Raw genomic sequence first — 26,295 nt, 5'->3', positions numbered from 1 at the left:
TTTGCACTATAAATGGCTTTGTCTAGAAGTTTTTTTTATCTGTTGAACAACCTGCCATGAATCAGGGCTTCATTACGCTTCCAGATGGCAGCTGTTGCCCTGCTCAGATTTGTTTGTGTGTGACAGTAATGGGCCGATGCTGTATTGACGCTCTGAGATGCAGGTCACGGCCCTCAGAGCACAGAAGTTGTTTTTTTGTTGTCATGCAGCACTGAGACTATTCTCATCCTTATTCATGCGTGTCCCTCACAGACGGCCTCTGATCCCGCTCACATTCAGCATATCTCATGCTTCATCCTGACCAAAATGAATGTACCACTGCAGTTGCAGACTGTTTTACTTCTGTAATGCAATGTAGTTCAGAGATGTGCTGATTTAGTGTTATTTATATACTATTATAGTGTTTGTTTACTTTTGTTAGCTTTTATACTTTGTTTCCATTTTCATTCTATTTTGTATCAGTTATTTATAAGTCTGCTTTTGTTTTTTATATTTATGTAATTTTAGTGTATTGTTTGTGATTTTCATGGAATGTTTATAATTTAGATTTCTTTTAAATAAAATATAATTATTAAATTAACGATTAATAAAATTATTCATTATATATAGTATATAATATTAATTAGTAATAAAAAAGTAAATTTTACATATATATGCATTTTATATTATGTTATATATAAGTGCATTTTAAAGATTTCAAATCTAAATTTTAAATCTTCTACATTTTAAGTATGTGTATATACATAAATTATAATATTAAATGTTATAAAATATATTATATATAGTTATATTATAAACATAAATGTTTGCATTTTAAATATTTATCATATATATAGTTATATAGTTTAGGAATCACATATCTAAAAATATGATTATCATAAATTAATATAAAAATTAGATATATTATATTATATTATGTTATATATTATTGCTAAAATATGTCTTATATATAATTAATAATATAATATAATATGAATTATAATGGTAAATAATTAGTTATAATATCAATATATTTCATTTTAATTAAATATAAAGTTTACATTTTAAAAGTCAAATAAAATGCATATATATATATATATATATATATATATATATATATATATATATATATATATATATATAAAATAAATTATAATTTTAAATATTATAAAATGATATATTTATATTATAAACAAATGTTAGCATTTTGAATATTTAAAAAAATGTGTGTATATATATATATATTAATTTATATTTTTATATATTTTTAAATAATATAATTATAAGTAGTTTTAAATATAAATTTACATTTTAAATATTTTGAATACAATTTAGCAATATATTTTGGTGAAATAATTACATGTATATTTTATAATTTATATTTTAATAATAAGTACTGATTATTACATTGTTTAGAAATAAATCTGATATATTATATTAATTATGTATTATAAAGTTTAAGTAATTTTAAATATACAGTTTTACATTTTACATATTTCAAATGTATATAAAATATGAGACACATAAATTATTGTAATTGCACTACATAATGTATAATAATTGTTTATTTTAATTTTTGCCTTTTCACTTTGACGTTTTCTCATGTATTGCCTATCTTGAAGGCCCGTTCACTCTAAGAATAGCATTTATAAAAAAATCTATAACGATAACTCGCTCTGTTAATATGCTCATCTTTGCTTACCTATGATGTCTGTCTTATTTGAAATCATTATCGATTTTATCAGCTAGAAAAAACAAAAACATTGTTGACTCTCCTGTCCATATGATATAACTATTATAATAATAACACGAGCGAAAGTCAATAAGCATAACACAACCAGAAGTCTTAGTTAATGAAGTCGTTCAAGCATTAGCCAGGCGTTTTATCTTTCTTTGCCTTCTGCTACCGTCTGAGATGACATATGTTAGTTGATGCTTGTACACCGTAAGCACGCCGCCCTCTTGAACGTCCCCCTCTTAAACCCATTACCGCCAGAGAATAATAGGCCATATTCTTCAGTACATCTGCTCATGCAAAACTCCCGGAGACACACGCTCTTGTGCGTTTAATTGAGATTTACAGACAGTCCTGCATGTTCTCGTCCATTTGCACGTCTCTAATCAGCACGTGGGCGATCCTGAGCTGGAAGAAACAAACCGTTGGACGGCTTTTCTAAGAGCGTTGCGACGTTATCCGGCACTCGGGTTCCATGCTTTCTGAAGCATCTCAACGGGAGACACGCTTTCGGCCCATCTGCCTCCAAATGAGCCTCTTGTTTAGCTTTTCCCCCCGAACTTCCTGTCATGCTTTTTAGGGTAAAAGAGCCAGAATGCAGCCCTGCCATTACTGACACAACAACAGCCATCTGCAGTGGTTACTATTAGCAACACCAACGCAGGGCCGCCTGTGCCAGACATGAGCGAATCTGTGTTTTTGTGCTCGCTGGGGAGGAACTACTTGACGGCTCTATCAAGCTGCGTCGGTGATGTAATGTGCTGGTGATTGCAGGAGCAGGTGCAATCAGGACATTATGAAGTACATTAGATTGCATGCAGTACTTTACATTAGTGTTTTTAAAATAACACCACACTAAAAGTAGTTGCGCATAATGGTGCATGGCGTTGAACTGTTACTGATGCATGCATCAAACGCTAATCATGTAAATCCTGCAGTGTGCATTGTATTAACAAGATTTGCTCTGGCGAAATTGAATCAAAGAATGTTTGCAATAACAAAACGATGCGTCTTTTATATTTGCATGAGAAAAAGCATGCATAACAAACACACAAATGTCTTCCTTCAGTGTTACATCTCAATGCTGGAAGAAATTGTGATGATATATACTATAATTTAAAAGTTTAAGGTCAGTCGGATTGCTTTTTTTCAGCAAGAATCGATTAAAAGTGGCTGTAAAGATTTTTATAATGTATAAATGCTGTTCTTTTGAACATCAAAGAATCATGAAAAAATAGTAATGCATCACCATTTACACAAAATATTAGGTAGCATGACTGGTTTCAATGTTGATGATCATAAAAATGTTTCTTGAGGCAAAAATCAGCAAATTAGAATGATTTCTGAAGTATCATGTGACCCTCAGGACTGGAGTAATGATGCTGAAAATTCAGCTTCGCGTCTCAGATATAAATGAAATTGTATAATGTATTCACATGGAAAGTAGCTATTTTAAATTGAAATATTATTTCAGAATATTACTGTTGTTATTGAATTCTTAGACAAATTCATGCAGCCTTTTATTCAGCAAGAATTGATTAAAAGTGGCTGTAAAGATGTGTATAGTCTTGAACAAAAATTATAATGCCTCGAGGTTTCTACAAAAATATTAAGTAGCATAACTGTTTTTAATGTTGTTGATCATAAAAAAAATTCAGCACATCAGAATTGTTTCTGAAGTACCACTTAAGAATGGAGTAATGATGCTGAAAATTCAGCTTGCATCTCAAATATAAATTAAATTTTATAATGTATTCACGTGGAAAGTAGCTATTTTAAATTGAAATATTATTTCAGAATATTACTGTTTTTATTGTATTTTTAGACAAATAAATGCAGCCTTGGTGAGCAGAAGAGACTTATTCAAAAACATTTTAAAAAAAATCTTACTGGCACCAAAATGTAGAATGTTATTGTGAAAAAACCTCATTGACAAGTTTAAGATCTGTAAGATTGTAAGAGATTATTTATTTATTTTAATTATTGCTTTTATTCAAGCAAAAGTGGCTGTAAAGAGATGTATAAACTTATAAAAGATTTATATAATATATAAATGCTGTTCTTTTGAACATTATATTAATTAAAGAATCCTAAAAAATAGTAATGCATCACAGTTTCCAGAAAAGTATTAAATTTCTTGAGCAGCAAATCAGCATATTAGATTGATTTCTGAAGGGTCATGTGACACTGAAAACTGGAGTAATGATGCTGAAAATTCAGCTTTGCGTCTCAGATATAAATTAAATTGTATAATGTATTCACATGGAAAGTAGCTATTTTAAATTGAAATATTATTTCAGAATATTACTGTTTTTATTGTATTTTTAGACAAATGAATGCAACCTCTGTGAGCAGAAGAGACATTTTTTAAAAACATTTAAAGTTTTTTTTTTTTCAACAGTAGTCTGCAAAACCTGCATAGACCAGCCTAAGCTGCTTTGCTTGTCCTAGATGTTTTTAGCTGTGTGGAAACCCCATTAAAACAGCCAGACCTAGATCAGAAAATCATCTAAGCCTGGTTTACACTTTTTTTCAATTCCATGCATAATCGAATCTTTAATATTATAATACTAACATCAGTGTGTGCGTGTGTTTTGATGCTACTCACTGTTGTACCAAAAAACGATGAATGTTTCATGATGTTTCTTGCCAGAAGTTGGGTTGAAAGAGTTTAACTGACTAGTTGATGCTTTGTTAATGCTTTGATGTGAATGTAAATGAAACTGAGAGTCTTATATCCTCAAAACATGTTATAAGTGAACCGCATAATTGAGGTTGGTTCATTTGGGCGATTATTTTCATTTGCATGTGGTAAACATAGACTGGCTGGCTGTTTAATTGGTAAAAATGTGTAATTGCATGGTGCATGTCCTAGTAAGTGTCAGTTTCTCATACTGTGCTTTGACCCCTCGTATACTCCCAGATTCGCCTTGGTTAACCCGCTTATGGAATGTACAATCGCTTATTCTGGAATCAACCTTCTTGAAGGAATTACTCTCTGATTAAGTAACAAATGAGGGGATTTGCTCTTTCTTTCCATTTGCACAGCGCTAGATTCTCCATGGGCGGCTTATATTGGCCCTTTTTCTTAATGAGATAAGCCTGTCCAGGATTTGGTGCTTTTTAGACATTTTTCCCTAAACTGCACCCAAGCGTGTGGTGTTTCTTAGATGTGAATGCCACGAACGTTTGTTCTCCGCCGGTTGTTCTTCAGAGACTTTTAAATTAAGATTTTATCAACACTTTGACATTTGCAGCGGGCCGGTATCTCTTTCAAACAGTGTGCCATTATGAACGCTTCACAATGAACGAGTACGGCCCCTATTCCGGATGACATGTGTGGCATATTTATTCATAATTAGTCATTTACTAATTACGAGTTGGGCTTCCAGATCGGATGATGGCAGAGAGAGATTCATTCAGTCGGAGATGATTCATATGATTCGTCTAAACTGAAATGCATCATTAGCGTTAAGACTGGCAGCAGCGGCTCATTTCGTTCATTCATATATATACTCCTATAAATGTCCTTCAGAATAGTGTTTGAGAACTTTTGAGATTCTTAGACGTTTGTCTTATTATCATAGGTTTTTATCAAAATATTTTCTTTTTAGGCCATGCAGTTGGTTGAATAATGTTAACCATTAGCCAAATTGCTTTTTAGCCATTCTTTTTGAGTTCAAGCCTGGCTGAATTCTAATATGAAATACCTATGTTTTATAATTAAGTCAATTCAAATGGAAAGAATAAAGAATTTTTATTGTTGAATATCTTGTTTTGCTAAGTTACACCATTTTACAGAAATAAACCAAAAAATACAACAAAGTTCCATTTGTTGGAGGATCAAGCATTGAATAACTCACTTTTGACATTGAAAATGAGTCCAGCTATTTCTAAAAATGTTGTGTTGGCATCTTTACCAAGTCTTTGAGTATAATCTGCATTTATCATGTATCTTTGATCTGGAAAACAACACGCATGCCAAAGTTTTTGGCATTATTTAGCATACTAAAAAAAAAAAAAAAATTTTTTTTTTTTTTTTAACAAAAGTAAATTGGGTTTTGCAGATAGGTTTCAAATTGACCTCTATTTGCTGGTACAGCAAAGCATTGAATAACTCTTTTGAAATTGAAAATAAGTTCAGATATTTCTAGAAATGTCATTTTGTCATCTATACCAATCTTGAGTATAAACAGCATTTCCCATCTATCTTTGATTTGAAAAACTACATGCATGCCAACTAGCTTTGTCATTATATAGCATACTTGCATTCAAATCTTGCTCCATTCTAATATTAAATACCCTCTTTTCATAATCAACTCCAATAGAAATATATATTTTTTTCTTTATAAATATCTTGTTTTGACATTGAAAATAAGTTCAGATATTTCTAGAAATGTCGCTTTTGTCATCTATACCAAGTTTTTGAGTATATAATCAGTGATTTTATAGTGATAATCAGTGTTTTCCATGTCTTTTGATCAGGAAAACAACATGTGTGCCAAATAGATTTTAGCAATTATTTAGTATACTTGCATGACAATCTGTCTACATTCTATAGAAAACAATTCCAATATCAATGGAAAAAGTGAAGTTTTTTCTTGTTGAATATCTTATTTTGCTCAGTTATCCCATTTTACAGAAGTCTAATAGGTTGTGAAGGCCTTTTTTACATTAACATTCATTTTTTGATTCAGCAAAGCATTGAATAACTCACTTTTGACATTGAAAATGAGTTCAGCTATTTCTAGAAATGCCGTTTTTGGATTTTATACCAAGTTTTTGAGTATCATCAGCATTTCCCATGTGTCTGGAAAACAACATGCATGCCAGATAACTTTTTTTGGCCATTATATAGCATAGTTGCATGCAAATCTGGCTCCATTCTAATATGAAATACTCACTTTTCATAATTCAGTTAATTCCAATGGAAGAATTAAGTTTTTTTTTCTTGTTGAATTTCTTGTTTTGCTCTGTTACACCATTTTACAGAAGTCAAATAGGTTGTGAGACCCGTTTCACATTAATATCCATTTTTTGGTTCAGCAAAGCATTGAATAACTCACTTTTGACATTGAAAATGAGTGCAGCTATTTCTAGAAATGCCGTTTTTGGATTTTATACCAAGTTTTTGAGTATCATCAGCATTTCCCATGTATCTGGAAAACAACATGCATGCCAGATAGCTTTTTGCCATTATATAGCATAGTTACATGCAAATCTGGCTCCATTCTAATATGAAATACTCACTTTTCATAATTCAGTTAATTCCAATGGAAGAATTAAGTTTTTTTTTCTTGTTGAATTTCTTGTTTTGCTCTGTTACACCATTTAACAGAAGTAAAATAGGTTGTGAAGACCCGTTTCACATTAATATCCATTTTTTGATTCTGCAAAGCATTGAATAACTCACTTTTGACATTGAAAATGAGTTCAGATGTTTCTAGAAATGCTGTTTTTGGCATCTCTACCAAAGTATTTTGAGTATAATCAGCATCTCCTGTGTATCTTTGATCTGGAAAATAACCTCAACATGCGTGCCAAATAGCTTTTGAGCCATTCCTTAATATAGTTGCATGCAAATCTGGCTCTATTCTAGTATCAAAAACCCACTTTTTTTATAATTCGGTCTATTCTAATGGGAATTTTTATTTTATTTTATTTTTTTTTGTGAATATGTAAAGTTTATTTTGTTTCGCCATGTTACACCATTTTACAGAAGTAAAACAGGTTGTGAAGACCCGTTTCATATTGATTTCAATTTGTTGGTACAGCAAAGCATTGAATAACTCGCTTTTAACATTGAAAATGAGTTCAAATATTAAATAAATGTCGTTTTTGGCATCTATACCAGGTTTTTTGAGTATAATCAGCATTTCCCATGTATCTGGAAAACAACATGCATGCCAGATAACTTTTTTTGGCCATTATATAGCATAGTTGCATGCAAATCTGGCTCCATTCTAATATGAAATACTCACTTTTCATAATTCAGTTAATTCCAATGGAAGAATTAAGTTTTTTTTCTTGTTGAATTTCTTGTTTTGCTCTGTTACACCATTTTACAGAAGTCAAATAGGTTGTGAGACCCGTTTCACATTAATATCCATTTTTTGATTCAGCAAAGTATTGAATAACTCACTTTTGACATTGAAAATGAGTTCAGATGTTTCTAGAAATGTTGTTTTTGGCATCTCTACCAAGTATTTTGAGTATAATCAGCATCTCCTGTGTATCTTTGATCTGGAAAATAACCTCAACATGCGTGCCAAATAGCTTTTGAGCCATTCCTTAATATAGTTGCATGCAAATCTGGCTCTATTCTAGTATCAAAAACCCACTTTTTTATAATTCGGTCTATTCTAATGGGAATTTTTATTTTATTTTATTTTATTTTTTTGTGAATATGTAAAGTTTATTTTGTTTCGCCATGTTGCACCATTTTACAGAAGTAAAACAGGTTGTGAAGACCCGTTTCATATTGATTTCAATTTGTTGGTACAGCAAAGCATTGAATAACTCGCTTTTAACATTGAAAATGAGTTCAAATATTAAATAAATGTCGTTTTTGGCATCTATACCAGGTTTTTTGAGTATAATCAGCATTTCCCATACTGCCAACCTAGCTTTTGGCACTGAAAATGAATTTGGACATTTCACTTGTCGACCAAACAGAAAAACCTTTTCGGCAGATGACACCGATACATCAGCATTTCCCTTGTGTTTCCACCCAGTATACATGATTACATAAGTTACATCACCAAAATCTCTCTTCCAGCTCAATCTTTCAGTCTTCAGCATGTCTGAGTCAAGGAACCGTTCTGGAAAGCTCTGCGTTGATGGTGTGAAAGCAGAGAGGGTAACGGGAGGGCGCGAGGGCATGCTGGCCTTTCAGAAAGGTCGGCCGCGGGCCGCAGAGAGCACATGTGAATGGCAGACGCCCCGCCGGGAGCGCATGCTTCATTGTCCACGTTTCTCCCCGAGCTTTTGAATGCCCACAGGAACACTGAACATTGTTTATTTCCAGGAGAACCTTTCACAGAATGTGAAGCTAAATTCAGCCACTGGGTCACATCAATTATTGCCATCTTTTATTCAGCATTTTGGGACCGTATGGACATTTAATGACCATAATGGCTGGACAGACACCATTTCATGCCTATTTTACTAAATAAATGAGATAAAGCTTGTGTTCAGAATAGATTGTTAGCACACAGTTTGGGCCTATAAATAAAAATGAGGTGATAGAAATTTGTTTTTTAAATGGTTGGCCCGTATTTTGATTCTCAGTACATGCTGGTTTCCTTTTAAAATCATTATCACTTCCTGTCATGATCGCTTTTTCTCTATTTGCTCTCCCTCTCTTTTAGCCTGTGGCTCGTGCTTTGACAAATTGTGTTTACAACCAATTAGCGTGATTTGTAATGTGCTTGTTTGCCATCAATGTGCAGTCAAAGTGAAGGAACCGTGGAAAACACTTGTTGATTTTTTTTCAATTTCCTGACTTTCCCTTGAAAAACTTGGATTGCTACCAAAAGTGCCCTCGTTCTTGATACATCAGAGTGAATATACCGGCCTTTGCAAATTATTTCCACAACATCCATTACTCCATCCATAGTTGTATCATCTTTAATGTCGGTGTGTTGTTTTCAGACTCTCGGTCAATTTGTAGAAATCTCTCTTTCATGAGCTCCGCATTCGGCGAATCATCAAATAAGCAAATCTCTGTGAAAGCTCAAACAGGCACTTGTGATTTTCAGCAATTTTCCCAGTGCTGCCGCAGGCTTTCACAATGACACAGCAGAAAATGAGCCATCAAGCGCTCTGTGTTCTCCATTACTGATATTACTAGTTTTACCCCATTAATCAAATGAAGTACACCCTGCAACCCGATGGCCTCTTTGAAGAGCACGAGAGAAAAACAAGTTTAGCTTCGATGCGTTTGTATTCAGGCTGTCCAAAGCGGACGTTTCTGCTCCTCCCTGATGATTTGATCATTCTTATTGGCTTGTTCAGAAATAATCATGTGACAATTTAACAGCATATGGCCGCCCATTTCTACATGTTTTTACATATATTTAGCATGTATATTTGTGTACATTTATATATTTTATACATTTTTATGCCAGTTAGTATATGGCTGCATATTTATATTTACTATATATATATATATATATATATATACACATACATACATACATACATACATACATACACATTTACATATGTATGAAATTGTTTTTATTATATTTTATGTATACATATACAGTACATTGTATTTAATAAAAACAAATCCATTATTATTATATACAATTTATTAATATATTTATGTATTAAAATATATTAATATATTTTATTTATTTATTTATATAGGCCTTTTATTCTGTTATATACAATTTATTTATTTATTTAAACCAGTAAATATGCCATGTCATAAACTGTATATAATAAAAACAATTCCATATATCTGACACAAGCATATTTAATATAAACAATTACAAATAATATAATAAATAAATCAATTATAGACATTATATACATATTTTTGCCATTATATAATTATTTTTTATTTATTATATTCTTTGTAATTGTTAATATTAAATATGCATATGTCAGATATATGGAATTGCTTTAATTGTATACAATTTATTATTAATATGATATTTTTTCAATAAAAAAAATATTATGTCTTAATGTTGCCAATGAATGTATACATACATTGTATATATTATTCTAAATATACCAACAAATGTATTATATAAAATGTATGTATTTAGCATATTATTTGTAAGGGTTTATATTATATATGCATATGTCAGATATATTGAATTGCTTTAAATGTATACAATTTATCATTAATATTATTGCTTTTTTTATATAATATAATTTTTAAGTTAAAAAAATGTAAAAATGTCTTAATGTTGCCAATGTATACATACATTGTGTATATTATTTATTGCTTTTTATATAATATTTTTGAAGTAAAATTTTTTAAATGTGTCTTAATGTTGCCAATGCATGTATACATCCATCGTATGTATTACAATCTTGTAATATATTGTAAAAACATTTATTTTTAGTCAATTTTTATTTCCAGTCATATGGAAATATACGAAATTATCACTTTTATGGCAAACCATTTATACTGCATCTGTAACTTGCATGTTGTTCACAGACAGTGAGGAGTAAATCTCATGCAAACTCAATTATGACTCTTTTTGGTGCGTGAAACCTACACGTGTAGATCAGTCGAAAAAATATAAAGCTGTACAAGTGTTTTTACCATATGCATATGTGTTTTTATGCACTGAAGTGGCATCTGCATGTAGTTTACAAACCCATCTGTGCAATATGCGTCTCCCGATGTCTCTGCGTCGTGTTTAACGTGCCTTAAAAAAGCCTTTCAGAGCGCCGTCATGTTGAGGAGATTCATGAAGACGTGTGCTTCCCTGACAGCTCCTCAATCATCTCTTGTTCATGCCTTCGAGTGCTTTTAAGGTTTTAGGGTGTCTTGCAGCAGTTTGTGCGCTTGGTCCACAGCTGGCCGTGTCCACCTGTTCTCCGGCACATCTGCGGTCCCTGCAGGCCTGGCAGAGGTAGAGCACAGACGCAGCCCTTGGGTGATCCGCCGATGTGACAGAAACAAGTCAAGTGTGACCTCCTCGCCCAAACGCACCTCTGAGTGACACACAGAGAGAAAGAGAGAGAGATGTCGAGCTATTTTTGTGCGATCCGCTGACGGTCATGCATGTATGCATGAATGTGTCCCGCAGCGGTCTGTACGTGACATAATGTAGCGTGTCGTGTCACATGTACTCTCCTGATACAGTGTGGAGGAGTGTTAACTACAGGTCGCTCTGAATATTTATCATCATCATATGCAGCTGCCAGAAATTCTGTCTGTTTTCTCAGAAATGCGTGATATAAACTTTTTGCAAAAATTAAAGAATTGCGAAACAAACTAAAGTTTATGTCTCACAATCCTGGCTTTTTGCTTGCAATTTTGACTTTTTTTTTTCTCTTGATTGCAAGTTTATGTCTCAAAATTATAACTTTTTTTATTATTGCAATAATAATTCTGACTTCTTGTGATTCTGACCTTTTTTTTTTACTATCATTTTTTTGGAATTGCGAGTTTACAAGTCACAATTTTGACTGTTCTTCCTGCAATTCTGGCTTTTTGCTCACAATTTCAAGTTTATATCTGACATTTCTGACTTTTTTTTTCATTATTGTGAGTTTATATCTTACAATTTTGACTTTTTTTTTTCTTAAACCCAAGTTTGTATTTTGCAATTCTGACTTTTTTCTCACAACTCTGACTTTCTTTTTTCAATTTCAAGTTTATTTCTCATAGTTCTGACTTTTTTATCGCAATTACAATTGCAATTGACAGTTTTTCTCGTAAATCTGGCTTTTTGTTTGCAATTTCGAGTTTATATCTTACAATTATGACTTTTTTTCTCTTAAACCCAAGTTTATATTTTACAATTTCTTGCTATTTTATTTGCAATTATATATATATAGATAGATAGATAGATAGATAGATAGATAGATAGATAGATAGATAGAAAATTAAAATAAATAAATAAATAAAAATATAAATAAAGTATTAACAAAGTATTTAAATAAAAATCTAAAAAAAAAATAAACAAAAATAAAATAAATGTTATATATATAACTTATAATATTTATAAAATTAAACAAAAAATAATTTCAAAAAATCAAAAAAATTTGACTTTTTTTCTTAAACCCAAGTTTGTATTTCGCAATTCTAACTTCTGTCTTGCAATTGCGAGATTATATTTTGCAATTTTGACAGTTTTCCTCATAAATCTGGCTTTTTGTTCGCAATTTCGGGTTTATATCTTACAATTATGACTTTTTTTCTCTTAAACCCAAGTTTATATTTTACAATTTCTTGCTATTTTATTTGCAATTCTGACTTTTTTTGTTGTTGTTATTATTTTTAGGTTACGTTTCACAATTCTGACATTTATATTTTTGCAATTTTGACTTTTTTTTCGTAATTATTTAAGTTTATATCTCTGAATTCACACTTTTTTCTCATTATTGCATGTTTATATTTTGCAATTCTGACTTTTTTTTCTTGCAAACACATTTTTTCTTGAAATTGTGAGCTTTTATCTTGCAATTTAGACTTTTTCTCTTAATTGCGAGTTTTTTTAATTTTTCTAAGAACTGAGATATAAACTTGCAATTTTAAGTTTAGGTTAAATTGCGCAATTCAGATTTTAAAAACATGCAATTGTGAGTTTATATCATGCAATTCTGGGGGAAAAAAAAGTGTAAGAGAGCAATTATTATTTTATTTTTATTCATTTTTTAATTAAATTTTTTATTTTATTGTTGGCAGACACATGCTTCCATAGGTTAGAGAGTGTCAGGACCGATACATTTTAAAATCGCCTCTGATTTAAACCTCTTTATCCAAAGTTGAACAGTTTTTAAAGTAGTCTCTTTGGTTAATGAAACTGTTATTGAAACAAGATGCCGCAGCAGAGGCAGAAGCCCACAGTCAAACTGAGCGAGCGACGGATGATGGATTGAAAAGCGGGTCGGTAAAGTGATTAGCATCCTCCCAGAGTAACAGTTGCCTTGGCAACAATAAATTAACCAGTAAACAGCGCCGAAACGGCAGCACGGTTGTCCCAAACGGTTTCAGCATCCAAAGTTTTGTCATCAATCAGCGGAGCCAATCATATCGCTGTCGACCGGTTTAAAATGAATAGACGCGGAGATGAGAAGCACAAAAGGACACAGAAGACCCAAGGATCTTATTCAAGGTGAACGAGAGACAATCAATATACTGATGGGAACCTTGAGCTGTTACTAACATCAGCTTTAGGACAAACGCAGGGTTAAAAGCTTTTAAAAAAGAGATTAAATGAAGATTTTCTGTTCAGCAGAGAAAGCCATATAAAGACATATAATCCTGCTGTAGGAAACACATGGAAGGTCATGCTAGGCTGCTAAAGCTACAAATAAAGCAAACTGACAAAAAAAACCTGTAACTATTAATACTGTTATATTGCCTATTTAATACAAAAAAATACTATTCAAATTTCTTTCCAGTTAGAAACACATAATTGAAACAAAATGGCAATTATTGCCCTAATTTAAATTAAAAAAATAAAAATATTAAAAATATATCTCAACTATTTAAATAAAAATATAAACTAAATAAAAATAAATATAAATTACACGCACAACACAAACAAAATAAAATAAATGTTTTTGTATAATGACGTTGAAATGTGTATATATTATACGTGTGTGTGTATGTATGTGTGTGTGTATATATATATATATATATAATATTTATAAAATTAAACAAAAAATAAAATCTTTTTTTATAATGTTAATTTTTATATGTAATATATAATATATAATTTTATTTACTATTTATCTAAAAAAAATCTAATTTTAAAATAATTTTATTGTTTAGTTGTGTTTTTAGTAAAAGTTTTAGTTAGTTTTTAGGTTTTTTGTATAAAAACATTTTATTCAAATTATAAATTTAATTTAATTTAATTTAATTTCAGGGCATAATCCAAAAATTTTCAGTATAATACATACACATATAACTTATATAAAATTTTTAAATTAATTAAATATTTATCAAATTAAATAATATATTCATATCTGTGAAATTAAATTATATATTTTTCATTTATTTACATGTTATTTTATTACTTTTATTGAATTATTACTTATTAAATAAATACAGTTAATTGTATTTAATTTTATAAAATACAAAGCTGTTTACTTATTTTAATTTGTAAAACAACATATTTTTTAGAACTTCTAAAAAGTTGTTTATAATAATTTAATATAATTTTTTTTGAACGATTGTTCACTTTAGTACATAATAAAACATACATGTACAAAAAAGTAAATATATCACATATGTGACCCTGGACCACGAAACCAGTCATAAGGTTAAATTTGACAAAACTGAGATATATACATCATATGAAAGCTCAATAAATAAGCTTTCTATTGATGTATGGTTTGTTAGGATAGGACAATATTTGGCCGAGATACATCTATTTGAAAATCTGGAATCTGAGGATGCAAAAAAATCAAAATATTGAGAAAATCACCTTTAAAGTTGTCCAAATTAAGTTCTTAACAATGCATATTACTAATCAAAAATTACATTTTGATAGGTTTACAGTAGGAATTTTACAAAAAAATCTTAATGTAACATGATCTTTACATAATTTCCTAATTATTTTTGACATAAAAAAAAAAAAATCAATAATTTTGACCAATACTATGTATTTTTGGCTATTGCTACAAATATGTGACCCTGGAGCACAAAACCAGTCTTAAGTCGCTGGGGTATATTTGTAGCAATAGCCAAAAATACATTGCATGGGTCACAATTTTTGATTTTTCTTTTATGCCAAAAATCATTAAGAAATTAAGTAAAGTTCATGCTCCATGAAGATTTTTTGTAAAATTCCTACTGTAAACATATCAAAATGTAATTTTTGATTTGTAATATGCATTGTTAAGAACTTAATTTGGACAACTTTAAAGGTGATTTTCTCAGGCTTTTTGATTTTTTTGCATCCTCAGATTCTAGATTTCAAATAGATGTATCTCGGCCAAATATTGTCCTATCCTAACAAACCATACATCAACAGAAAGCTTATTTATTGAGCTTTCATATGATGTATAAATCTCAGTTTTGTCAAATTTAACCTTATGACTGGTTTTGTCGTCCAGGGTCACATATACCCCAGCGACTAAAGACTGGTTTTGTGGTCCAGGGTCACATATAAGGTGTTAAATATGTCACATGCAAGGTGACATACTGTATTCAACGCCTTATATGTCCAGCTATATTTCTCTATATATATCATGGTAGTATTTTATAGCCTTTATGCTGAATAGATTTGTAAAATCCTGTTCTTTTTGATGCTTTAATGCATATGTGTGAGTGTTTTGTGTAGTTCCTCTCAACCTCGATTCATTCGGCTTGAACCTCGTCCCGTCCAGACCAGCACGCCTCAGTCCGTCCACATGTTCCCCAGCAGCCCTGTGACTGTCCATGTGAGCGAAACAGAGCGTTTATCACAGCCCAACGGCCTTTATCTGCTGTGAACGGCCTCCTCTGTCCTCTCTCGCCGTAATTGTATTTATTGAGACGTCGGCGCCTCATGGCAGAGAGAAAGAGGGTGGAGAGGAGAGACGGGGAGGGTGGGCGTATGTCTGTCTCCATGCTCTTGTGATCGGGGCGTATGACTGCTGAAAGCGGCAGCTCTCACTGCATGCTCCGATTGGTGATAAACAGCAGGAGTAGAGACAGACAGAGAGAGAGAGACAGGATTGAGGCGATAGAGAGCCACCGGCGGCCCCTGGAGACACACACAGACAGACAGACAGACAGACAGACTGACATGTTGAAATTCTGCACCACCCCTCGCTCAAGGTGTGTAGATCTGTGTGTTTAAGTGTGAGTCTGTGTCTGTGTGTGTGTGTGATAGCTGCTGAGGAGGTTTCTGGGTAGATGTCATCTGTTGAGTTTTCAGCTGGGTTACATCATGTTTGACTCGGTTCTGTTGGGAAATCAGACTAAAACCGGACTCTGATGGCGAGTGCTGGTTTTATGTGGATTCTAGCTGTTTTAGGTGGTTCTGACGTCAGCCTGGTAGAACAAATGAGTTTATATATGTGTATGTGTGTTAATAAATAATAAAATGATTTAAAAAATGATTTTAGTGTATATTCTATTTATGTTTATATTTTATTTACTTCAAAAAAATTATGAATAATTATTGGGCTCTGTGTTAAATAATTGTCATTATTTTTTAATTTATTATTATTATCGTATTATCAGTACTTATGAGTAGTAGATTTTTTAATGCATTTTAAAAGTTATAATTTATTTTTATCATTTTAATATTTATATGTAAAATATAATTTATTTATAACAAAAATACAATAATTAAAAAATTAATATAAATAAAACTTTATTTTAAAAATTATAATTATTTATTTTTATCATTTTAATTTTATTTTATAACAAATTTATAAAAAATTATTGTTAATTTAAAAATAATTTTAGATTTGTTTATTTGTGTTTTTAGTAAGTGAAATTATGAATAATTTTTCACTTTATTTTATTTTACTTTATTTTTTTAATCCAAAAATAGTATGAAGTAAAAATTATAATTTTTCAAACAACTTTTTTATATATATAATTTTAAAATCATTTTGTTGTTTATTTGAGCTTTTAGTAAAATGGTTATTTTTTACTAAAATTATTTTATTTTATTTTATTTTAGGGCATAAACCAAAAATGCTCAAAACAATAAATAGTTTAGTTTAATTTGTTTTTTTATTTATTTGAAAATAATTTTATTGTTTATTTAAACTTTTAGCAAAATGTTTAGTTTTTACTAAAATTAATTTATTTTAATTTATTTTAGGACATAAACCAAAAATGCTCAGTATAATACAATTTAAATTTCTCAAACATTTTATAATTGTATAATTATATAAAATATATATGATTTTAAAATCGTTTTATTGTTTATTTGAGCTTTTAGTAAAAATGTTTTTATTTTATTTTATTTATTTTATTTTCAGGACATAAACCAAAAATGCTCAGTGTAATACAGTAAATAGTTATGTTAATTTCTCAAAACTATTTTTTAAAAAAATTCTGAATTAATTTTATTGTTTATTTGAGCCTTTAGCAAAAGGTTTAGTTTTTACTAAAAGTATGAATTATTTTTTTATTTTATTTATTTATTTATTTATTTTTATTTTTATTTTATTTTTTATTTTTTTGTTTTGTAAAATAGCAGGCAAATACACAAATGACAACACCTCAGTTAAAATCTCCACTTTTAACATATGTTGTGACATAGCTAGAAAATAACCTGCGTGTGTTTACCAGTGTATACTATGCAATAAAATCCTAAATGTGAAACAGTTTGTAGCATTGTTTTCTCGTCTCGGTTGGTGAGTGTGTCTAAAGATGGTCTTGTTGAGCTGGTCTGATGTTCAGCAGCAGGGCGGCATGTGAATCCCGTGGCTCGTTGAATCGTTCCAATGATCGAACGGCTCTTAATGGAGTGTCAAAGTGTGAACATGAATCTCACATGTCTCTAATTCCCACAATTCCTGTGTCTTTTCTCTCCTGCAGTCACAATGAGCGAAAGGTGACCTGCAAGCATCCCGTCACAGGCGTTCCTTCGCAAGACAACTGCATCTTTGTCGTCAACGAACAGTGAGTCATTTCTTTCCGTCTCTTCACAGTTTCCTGCAGCATTGAGTCAGAAACAGAGCGCTTTGTCTGGACTTTACACACAATCACATTCATGCAGCCCAATGTGCTGCTCTGTCGTTTTTTGGGGAGCATTGAATGTTGGCTAATAAGGGGTATAAAGAATTATAAAAAACAGATAATTAAACTATTCATATTTGAGAATAAGTCAAAAGATTGTTTTTCTGGGTCACACGGCACAAAATGGCATTATTATTTTCCATTAGTCTGCAAATGGGTTCATGAGTTTAGTCAATCTCAAAAAAATATGGTCAGAAAATTATATAATATAAAAAATAATAATAATGGTGGTCAGATATTATCTGTCATTATAAATGCTTCAATGTATTAATATATATATTTTGTTAAGAACTTATATATTTTTATATTTATAAATTAATCGTTTTTAATGCAGTAGTAATTGTATTTTTTTATTTATACTATGAACAATTTTTAAATATTACTTTGTATTTATTATTATGAAAAGATATGAATTTTAATTACTGTAGTTTAGGTATATATAATTTTATATTTATAAATTGTATTTTTTTATTTACAGTGTAAACCATTTTTTATTATTACTTTACATGTATTTAATATTAGTAAAATATATGAATATTGTTTAGAATTAAATTTACAGTATAAGCAATTTTTAATTGCTTTATATATATTAATTATTATGAAAAATATAAATATTGTTTTAGACTTAATGTTATTTATGTCAATAATTATAATTATTTATATATTAATATTTGTTAAAATTTCTCTCTGTTTAAAAAATGTATTTTTCATACGTTATTTTTTATTGTGTTATTTAGGTATATATAAATGTAGATATTTTTATATTTTTAAATTAATTGTATTTTTTAATTTACAGTATGAACATTTTTTAATTATTACTTTATATGTATTTGTTATTCAAATATATTAATATTTTTTTGGAATTTGTTTCAATAGTTTTAATTATTTATATATTAATTAATATTTATTCAAATTTCTGTGTATTTTTTTAAATATCTAAAATAATATATTTGATAAATTCTTTAAATGTTTATATTTATAAATTGCATTTTTAATTTACAGTATGAACATTTTTTGATTATTACTTTATATTTATTTTTATAAAAGTACATGAATAATTTTGTAGAACTATTATGTATTTCAATAATTATAGTTATTATTTATACATTAATATTTGTTACAATTTCTGTCTTTAATTTATTTTAATATCTAAAATAATATACATTTTTCATAAATTCTTGGTGTTATTTAGATATAAATTTAGATATTTGTATATTTATAATTTAATTGTATGAACAATTTTTAATTACTTTATGTATTTATTATTATGAAAAATGAATATTTTTTTAATTAATATTTTGTATTTTAATAATAAGTATTATTTATACATTGTTTATTGTAATATATATATATATATATATATATATATATATATATATATAATTTTATTTATTTTTTTTTATTTTTTTTTTGGGTGTTATTTAGATATTCTTGGTTTTTATTCACTGTATGAATTTATCACTTATTTCTTTTTTTATTTATTTAATAATTATTTTTTTGCACTGATGTACAATATAATGCACATTTAAATTTGCTTCAATTTTGGTGAAACAATGTACTTGCAATATATATATAAATATGCATGCATATTACATAAATGCATAATTTACATTCAAGTATAGTGTTTAAATATTTAATTTCCAGGTCATATCAACCCCTAATCTCATTATATCTTCATATAAATATTTTCTTGACCTTTTTTAATGAGATTGATCCGAAAGCACTACTATTCCCGGCCCGTCTGTTAACAAATAACGTGTTACTATTTGTGTGTGCTTCATAAAAGACTGAGCCACTAAATAGTTAACACACCCCCACATTTTCACACAAAGCCACTACCAATTAACAGGCCGGCGGTTAATGAAGAGCTGAGAAAGATGATTATGCGGCGGTATCTCCGACGGGGAAAGCAGTCATGACTTTGTTGAGCTCTGCTCCTCTTCACAGCTCACCTCTCCTGTCCAACGCGAGCCGCTCTCCTGATAATTGCCCTCAAACCGCTGTCAAACACATCTCCAGTCTTTATCTCGCTCTCTTTCTCCTTTCTTTCCTCCTGCGTCCTCTAGCAAAGTCAACAGCTTCCCTCTGCCGCCATTTATCCAATCTATTCACAGTTTCTATTCGCAGATAGCGACTAAACGCTGCCGTAGATAGACTTCAGATCCTCTCTGAAGCGATGATGATGGGAGAGACTCAGTCCGGCGGGAAAGAAACGTTTGTGCTGCAGATATTTGCGTCTGATGAAGACGAGCGGCGGGAGGGTTTGTTCGCTCTGGTGTTGTTTGAAACATTTTTTGACTTTGTTTCCTTTGTGGAAAACAAAAGATGATGTTTCGTGTTTCTTTTTCGTACAACAGACACTTACAACCTACAAAGATTAGATAAAATGAGGGGGGAAAAGCACTATAAAAGTAGTCTGAATGGCTTTTGCTCTATTTTGTAGGCAGTGTTGTCATTCTTTAAAAAATTAATAGAAATAAAAATAAAAAGGATAAATGGAAATGTAAAGCGTTTTAATTTTGCTGTATATATATTTTTTGTGATTTTTTTTAAATTATTTTACTTATTTTATTTTAGATTTTAAATTATATTTTATTTTATATTTTTTATTTAATTTTATATATTTTTTATTTAATTTAAATTTATATTTTATAATTTATTTAATTTTATTTTTATATTTTATTTAATTTGATATTTTATTTAATTTTATTTTTATATAATTTATTTTTATTTATAAATTAAAAGCTGACAATATAAAACTAAAAGCTGCCATTATAAGTTTCAATGTATATATTTGAATAATCCAATATTTTATTTTTTATTTTATTTAAAAAATGCAGAATGCCCAAATGGCTACAACTTAAAATAGCAATGGCAAAATTTAATAAAATGTATTTTTATTTTATTTTATTTTATTTAAAAAAATGCAATTTTAAAAATTAAATTAAATTAAAAATCAAATTTAATTTAATTTAATTAAATTTAATTTAAAATTAGATTAGATTCAATTTTAAATAAAATTTTAAATTAAGTTAAATTAAATTAAAATTTAAATTAAAGTTAAGTTTAATTTTAATTTTATATTTAATTATTTGCAAATCTTCTGATTGCAAATCATCTGTAATAAGCACTGCTTCTATATGGCTGTTTTTTTTTATCCTTCCTCATTAATTGTCAGTGTTTGACAGTAAAGTATGAACATTGTACTAAACGTCGTCTTCAGTTTTCTACTGAATAACAAGCATCATACAGGTTTAAAACAACATGAGACTGAGCAAACCAAGACAGCACTTTCATTATTGTTTAATTTATTCCTGTAAGGATGTGAATGTGAAGTGTTTTTCGAGCGGACTGAACTCGTGGCAGATAATGAGAGAAAGTCAGAGTCTGTTTCGTTTGCTTTGCTGCTTTTTTTTCTACCTGTTTCAATTATCACCTCCATCTTGCTTTTCTGTGAAGTCGATGTTAATGAGATTTACACTTATTTTTACTCGACGACGTGAGAAAGTCTCACTCTGAGGTGTGCGTGCGTTTGTGAGACGCTGTGACATGAAGTTCACGCAGGTCTCCGTCTCCATTACTTCAAGATTTCTGCTTTTCTTGATTGGATTTGGAGAGAAAACAGTTGCTGTTTTTGCAGTTATATAGCAACAGAAATGAGTGGAAAGTAAGAGATTGAGTTGTTTGGGGTGTTTAAGGTATTTTAATTAGATGTGGAATTGAATTTTTAGACATTCAGCTCTTCACTGTCAAAGCCGTAGATTTTTAAGGCCATTGATTTGTCTTAATCAGCCGGACAATAAACGTTTCCAGAGTATCGACGCTTGTTGAGATTGATGCTTATGCCCCTTATGAACCAATTACAAGAGACAGCTTGAAAACCGCAGTCGTGTCTTCTTATTTGGACAAAATCCATTTTATATATCTCAAACTGATTTTGTCCAAATATATTGTCAATATTGTGTCTTATTGAATCAGAAATTTTTCACACTTTCCCTAGTTTTTTCATTTAAATGTAAATAATTTTTCAAATTATAATATGTGCAAACCAAAATTTTATTACAAATTTATTAATGTAATCTTAATTTATTTTTACTTTAATAATTCACATTTTTATAATGGATTTGATTACTTTAAAAATGGATAATCTAGGTTTAGTGGTAAAAATGCATTTTAAAAGGAATAAAAATAAATAGCAAAATGTGACGTTTTCGTTTGACTTTTTAAAATATAGTTTTTAAAACATTTTTAATTAGTTTTAAATAGTTTGAAAATTACTTGTTTTAATTTGCACAAAATCAGCTTTGAAAAATATATTTAAAAACATACAGATTATAAAATGTACATTTTGTTACAATTTATTTATTATATAATAATAATAATGATATTAATAATTGATAATTATTTTTAAATGTTTTGAAAAGTTCCTGCATTTGTGTAATTAGTATTTTTATTCTTTATTTTTATATTATTTTTGTTATTTAAAAAAATTCACATTTTCATACTTTAAGATTGAAATTCAGGGTTTAGTGTAACAATAAAATTTAAGCATAAAAAGCATTTCAAAGCAGTAAAAATAAATAGTTATAGCAAAATGTGACATTTAATTGGACTTATATTTAAAAAAATAATAATAATTTTAATAGTTTTAAATTGACAGTTTCCCCGCATTTCTTTTAATTTTCACAAAATCAGTTTTAAAATATATTTTAAAAAATTATAATCTTTTTCTTTATTTTTTTTATGTCATCTTCATCTTTTATGTATTTTATATATAGATATATATTATTTCAAAAATGTATTTTAGAAGACATTTTATATTGAATTCTCATTCCTTAAGAAAAAAAAGTCTGGGTTTAGTGGTAAAACAATAAAATGTAAACATAAAATGCATTTGTATAGCATACTTACAGTAAAATATGACATTTTATTTGGACTTTCATATAACCAAAATATTTTAAATATTTAAATACTATTTTAAATATTTAAACACGTTGCACACACTGTCTGTACTTTATTTAATCTAATGTAAATTCTCTTTTTTTTAAATAAAAAAATAAATATAAAAAATCACTGGACCAATTTTAATTTTTTAAACCATACTTTATTATTAAATTGTATATATGTACATTATATGACAATTTTCTTTTTTTATATATTATACATTTTGACCAAAATGTCATTGCCATAAAATCTTAAATTATGTTTAAGAATCAAATTAATAATTAAATGGTTTTTAATAGCATTATATGGGGAAAATATCTTTTGAAACATTTAAACCATGATTGCCTGATATGTTGATGTCCGTAATTTATTTGCACACCTGTGGTAATTAAAAACACTCTGTTTTTAACTTCTGATGGTGTGATTTAACGCAGCACTTGTTACGAGAGCCAGACGCAGTCACTTTTGCTACACGTTCGGCCCCAAGTGTCCTCGTTTCTCTTCGTCACAGTGGAAGCTCATTAATTTGCACAGTCATTTTTTTCACCCTGCTCATATTTCCTCATTCTGTGGCGCTCTGTTGATGTATGAGGCCGGTGTGAGCCGTAATAGCGTTCGCTCTGCCGTATAAACTCTTGAGTAAAGCGGCAGACATCCCTCCATTACTGAAACGATTAACCGTGCAATCAGATTTGAGTGTTTCTTAAACTATTTTTCGAAAATAATCTCTCCGACAGTACACTTTGCACACTATCCTTGCTTGATTTAATCTCTGTAGATTCATTTTTTTCTAAAATGTCCAGGTTATAAAATGTTCAAAGTATTTTTTTTTTTTATTAAAAACCAGTGGTCCAGTGATTTTTATTAAAATATTTGTTTGAATAGTTCATTTTTTTATTGTGTATATGTGCATCACAAGGGGAAATGTCTTTTTTATATATATTTTAATAATAGTAATATATACATAATGCATCATTTGAAAAATAATTACAATTTAGATTTAATATTACAAAATTGTGATATATTTTTTCACAATACAAGTGGTTGTATTATTTTTAATATAATAAAAAATATATATATTTCGCATTTTCATATTATGGTTCAGTTTTAAGTTTGGGTTTAGGGGTAGAATAATAAAATCCAAACATAAAATGCATTTGAAAAGTAGTCAAACTAAATGAATTTAGATTTTTTTTTTTTTTACAATTCTATGCATTTTTTTTTTTTTTACATTTTTATAACAGTTTTTTAAACTTTAACATTGAAGATGCGGGTTTAAATATATATACTTAAACTTAATTTGCAATTACAAATCCTTGTAATTTTTTAACATTGTTCATACAATACATTTTGATACATCTGTGTTACTTTCTAATGTAATAAAATAATGTTTTTCTTTATTTTTTGTTTTGTTTTTATGTATTATTATTTTTAAGATTAAATAGTGCATCACAGGGGAAATCTGTCTTTTTATATATATATATAAATAATATTAATATATAAATAATGCATATTTTGCATTAAAATAATTACAGAATAGATTTAATATTACAAAATATTTTTTGTAATTTTTGAGATTTTGATATATATTTTTTTCACAAGTGGTTTTATTATTTTTAAAATAATAAAACAATTTTTATTTCACATTTTCATATTTCAGTTTTAAACTAATAATTCACATTTTTATAATTTATTTTAAGATTTAATAATAATAATAATAATAATAATAATAATAATAATAATAATACAATCGAAACATAAAATGCATTTGAAAAGTAGTAAAACTAAATGAATTTAGATTTTTAAACATTTTACATCCAGTTATAAAATACATTCATAATATTGAATAATATTTACACACTTTTTACACACAAAAAAAATCCAACTTTGATTGAAAATAACACAAATGATTTTCACGTTTTTTAGTTTTTTAAATCTAATTTAAATCAGTTTTATTTATCCAAAACATTCAGATTATAATATGTACAAACAAAGAAATTATTACAAATTTATTATGTTTTTATTTATTATTTATACAATTCCATGCATTATATATATTATATATTATTAATAAAAAAAATAAAATTTTTAGTTGCTTTTTAATGTAATAAAATGTTTTTCTTTATTTTTATTTTATTTTCATATATTATTATTTTCATTCCAGATTTTTTAGTTTTTAAGATTAAATAGTCTAGGTTTAGGGGTATAACAATCAATCAAAATAATCAAACTTTTATTTTTTTTATTTTTACAAATCAAGTTCAAGAAACACCCTTAATGATCTGCATGTATTGGCATTGATTGCAGTGTTTCACGGCTAGTTTAGCTGAAGGTTGTTGAGCAACAGATTGAGTCGCCTTTAGCAGTGCCACAACCTGCCAGAAGTCCTGCTGAGATGAATCAGACCCGTGAGGCGATGGCGGGTTTTTGGGGGAAATTTTGATGCAAAAACTACCGACATCAGTGTAATTAAACAGAAAATAATGTGCGCCGTATGTCGATTAGTTTCATTATGGATCTAGTTTCTTGAGGCTAGTAATTTTGCTCTATAATATTTTCTTCTACTATAACTTCACTCCCTTCTCTTATTATTTCTCTTATTTGTTCTCTAACATTTCTTTGATGGAAAACCCAAGCCATATTTGCTCAACTTGGTCACCTTGCTTAACTTACCAGGTCAACCTTGATTGTGATGACCACATAAAACCAGTGTCTAAAATCAGAAACTGGTTTTAGCTGGATTTTCAAATATGACTGCCATTAATCTTCTTCCTTTTTTCATTTCCAACCATATAAAACCAGCATCTACTGTCAGAAGTAGGGTTCCAGTAGGGTTGCCATTTATCTCTTTTATTTGACAATTTCAGTTGAAGACCACTTATAAACCATATAAAACCAGTGTCTACCAACAGAGACTGGTTTTAGCCAGATTTTTCAGTAGGGTTGCCATGAATAATCTTTTTTGAACATTTTCAGTCAATGATCACCTAGAAGCCATATAAAACCAGCATCTACTATAAGATGAAGACCACCTAGAAACCATATAAAACCCAGTGTCTTTGTTTAGAAATAGTTTTTAGCTGGATTTCCCAGTAGGGTTGCCATTCACAATCTTCATTTGATGGTTTTAGTTGAGGACCATCTAGAAACCATATAAAACAAGTGTCTACAAATAAGAAGCTGGTTTTAACTGGACTTTTTCAGTAGGGCTGCCATTGATCTTCTTTATTTGATGGTTTCAACCATATAA

The 26,295-nt window shown here is 28.9% G+C and overlaps 1 protein-coding gene across 1 annotated transcript in view; it reads left to right on the top strand.

The window, feature by feature from the left end:
• Window positions 1-26,295, top strand: part of plekha5 (pleckstrin homology domain containing, family A member 5) — a 195,897-nt gene that overhangs the window by 121,133 nt on the left and 48,469 nt on the right. Inside the window, exon 4 of the mRNA XM_073838461.1 lies at window positions 17,901-17,984. Within this exon, the coding sequence (XP_073694562.1) occupies window positions 17,901-17,984 (84 nt within the window). The remainder of the gene's footprint in view (window positions 1-17,900; window positions 17,985-26,295) is intronic.

Source organism: Garra rufa, chromosome 4, assembly GCF_049309525.1.
Source record: "Garra rufa chromosome 4, GarRuf1.0, whole genome shotgun sequence".
Classification (NCBI taxonomy): Eukaryota; Metazoa; Chordata; class Actinopteri; order Cypriniformes; family Cyprinidae; genus Garra; species Garra rufa.
The sequence above is the reverse complement of the archived record's forward strand: the minus strand, read 5'-3'. Positions and strand labels throughout refer to the sequence as shown.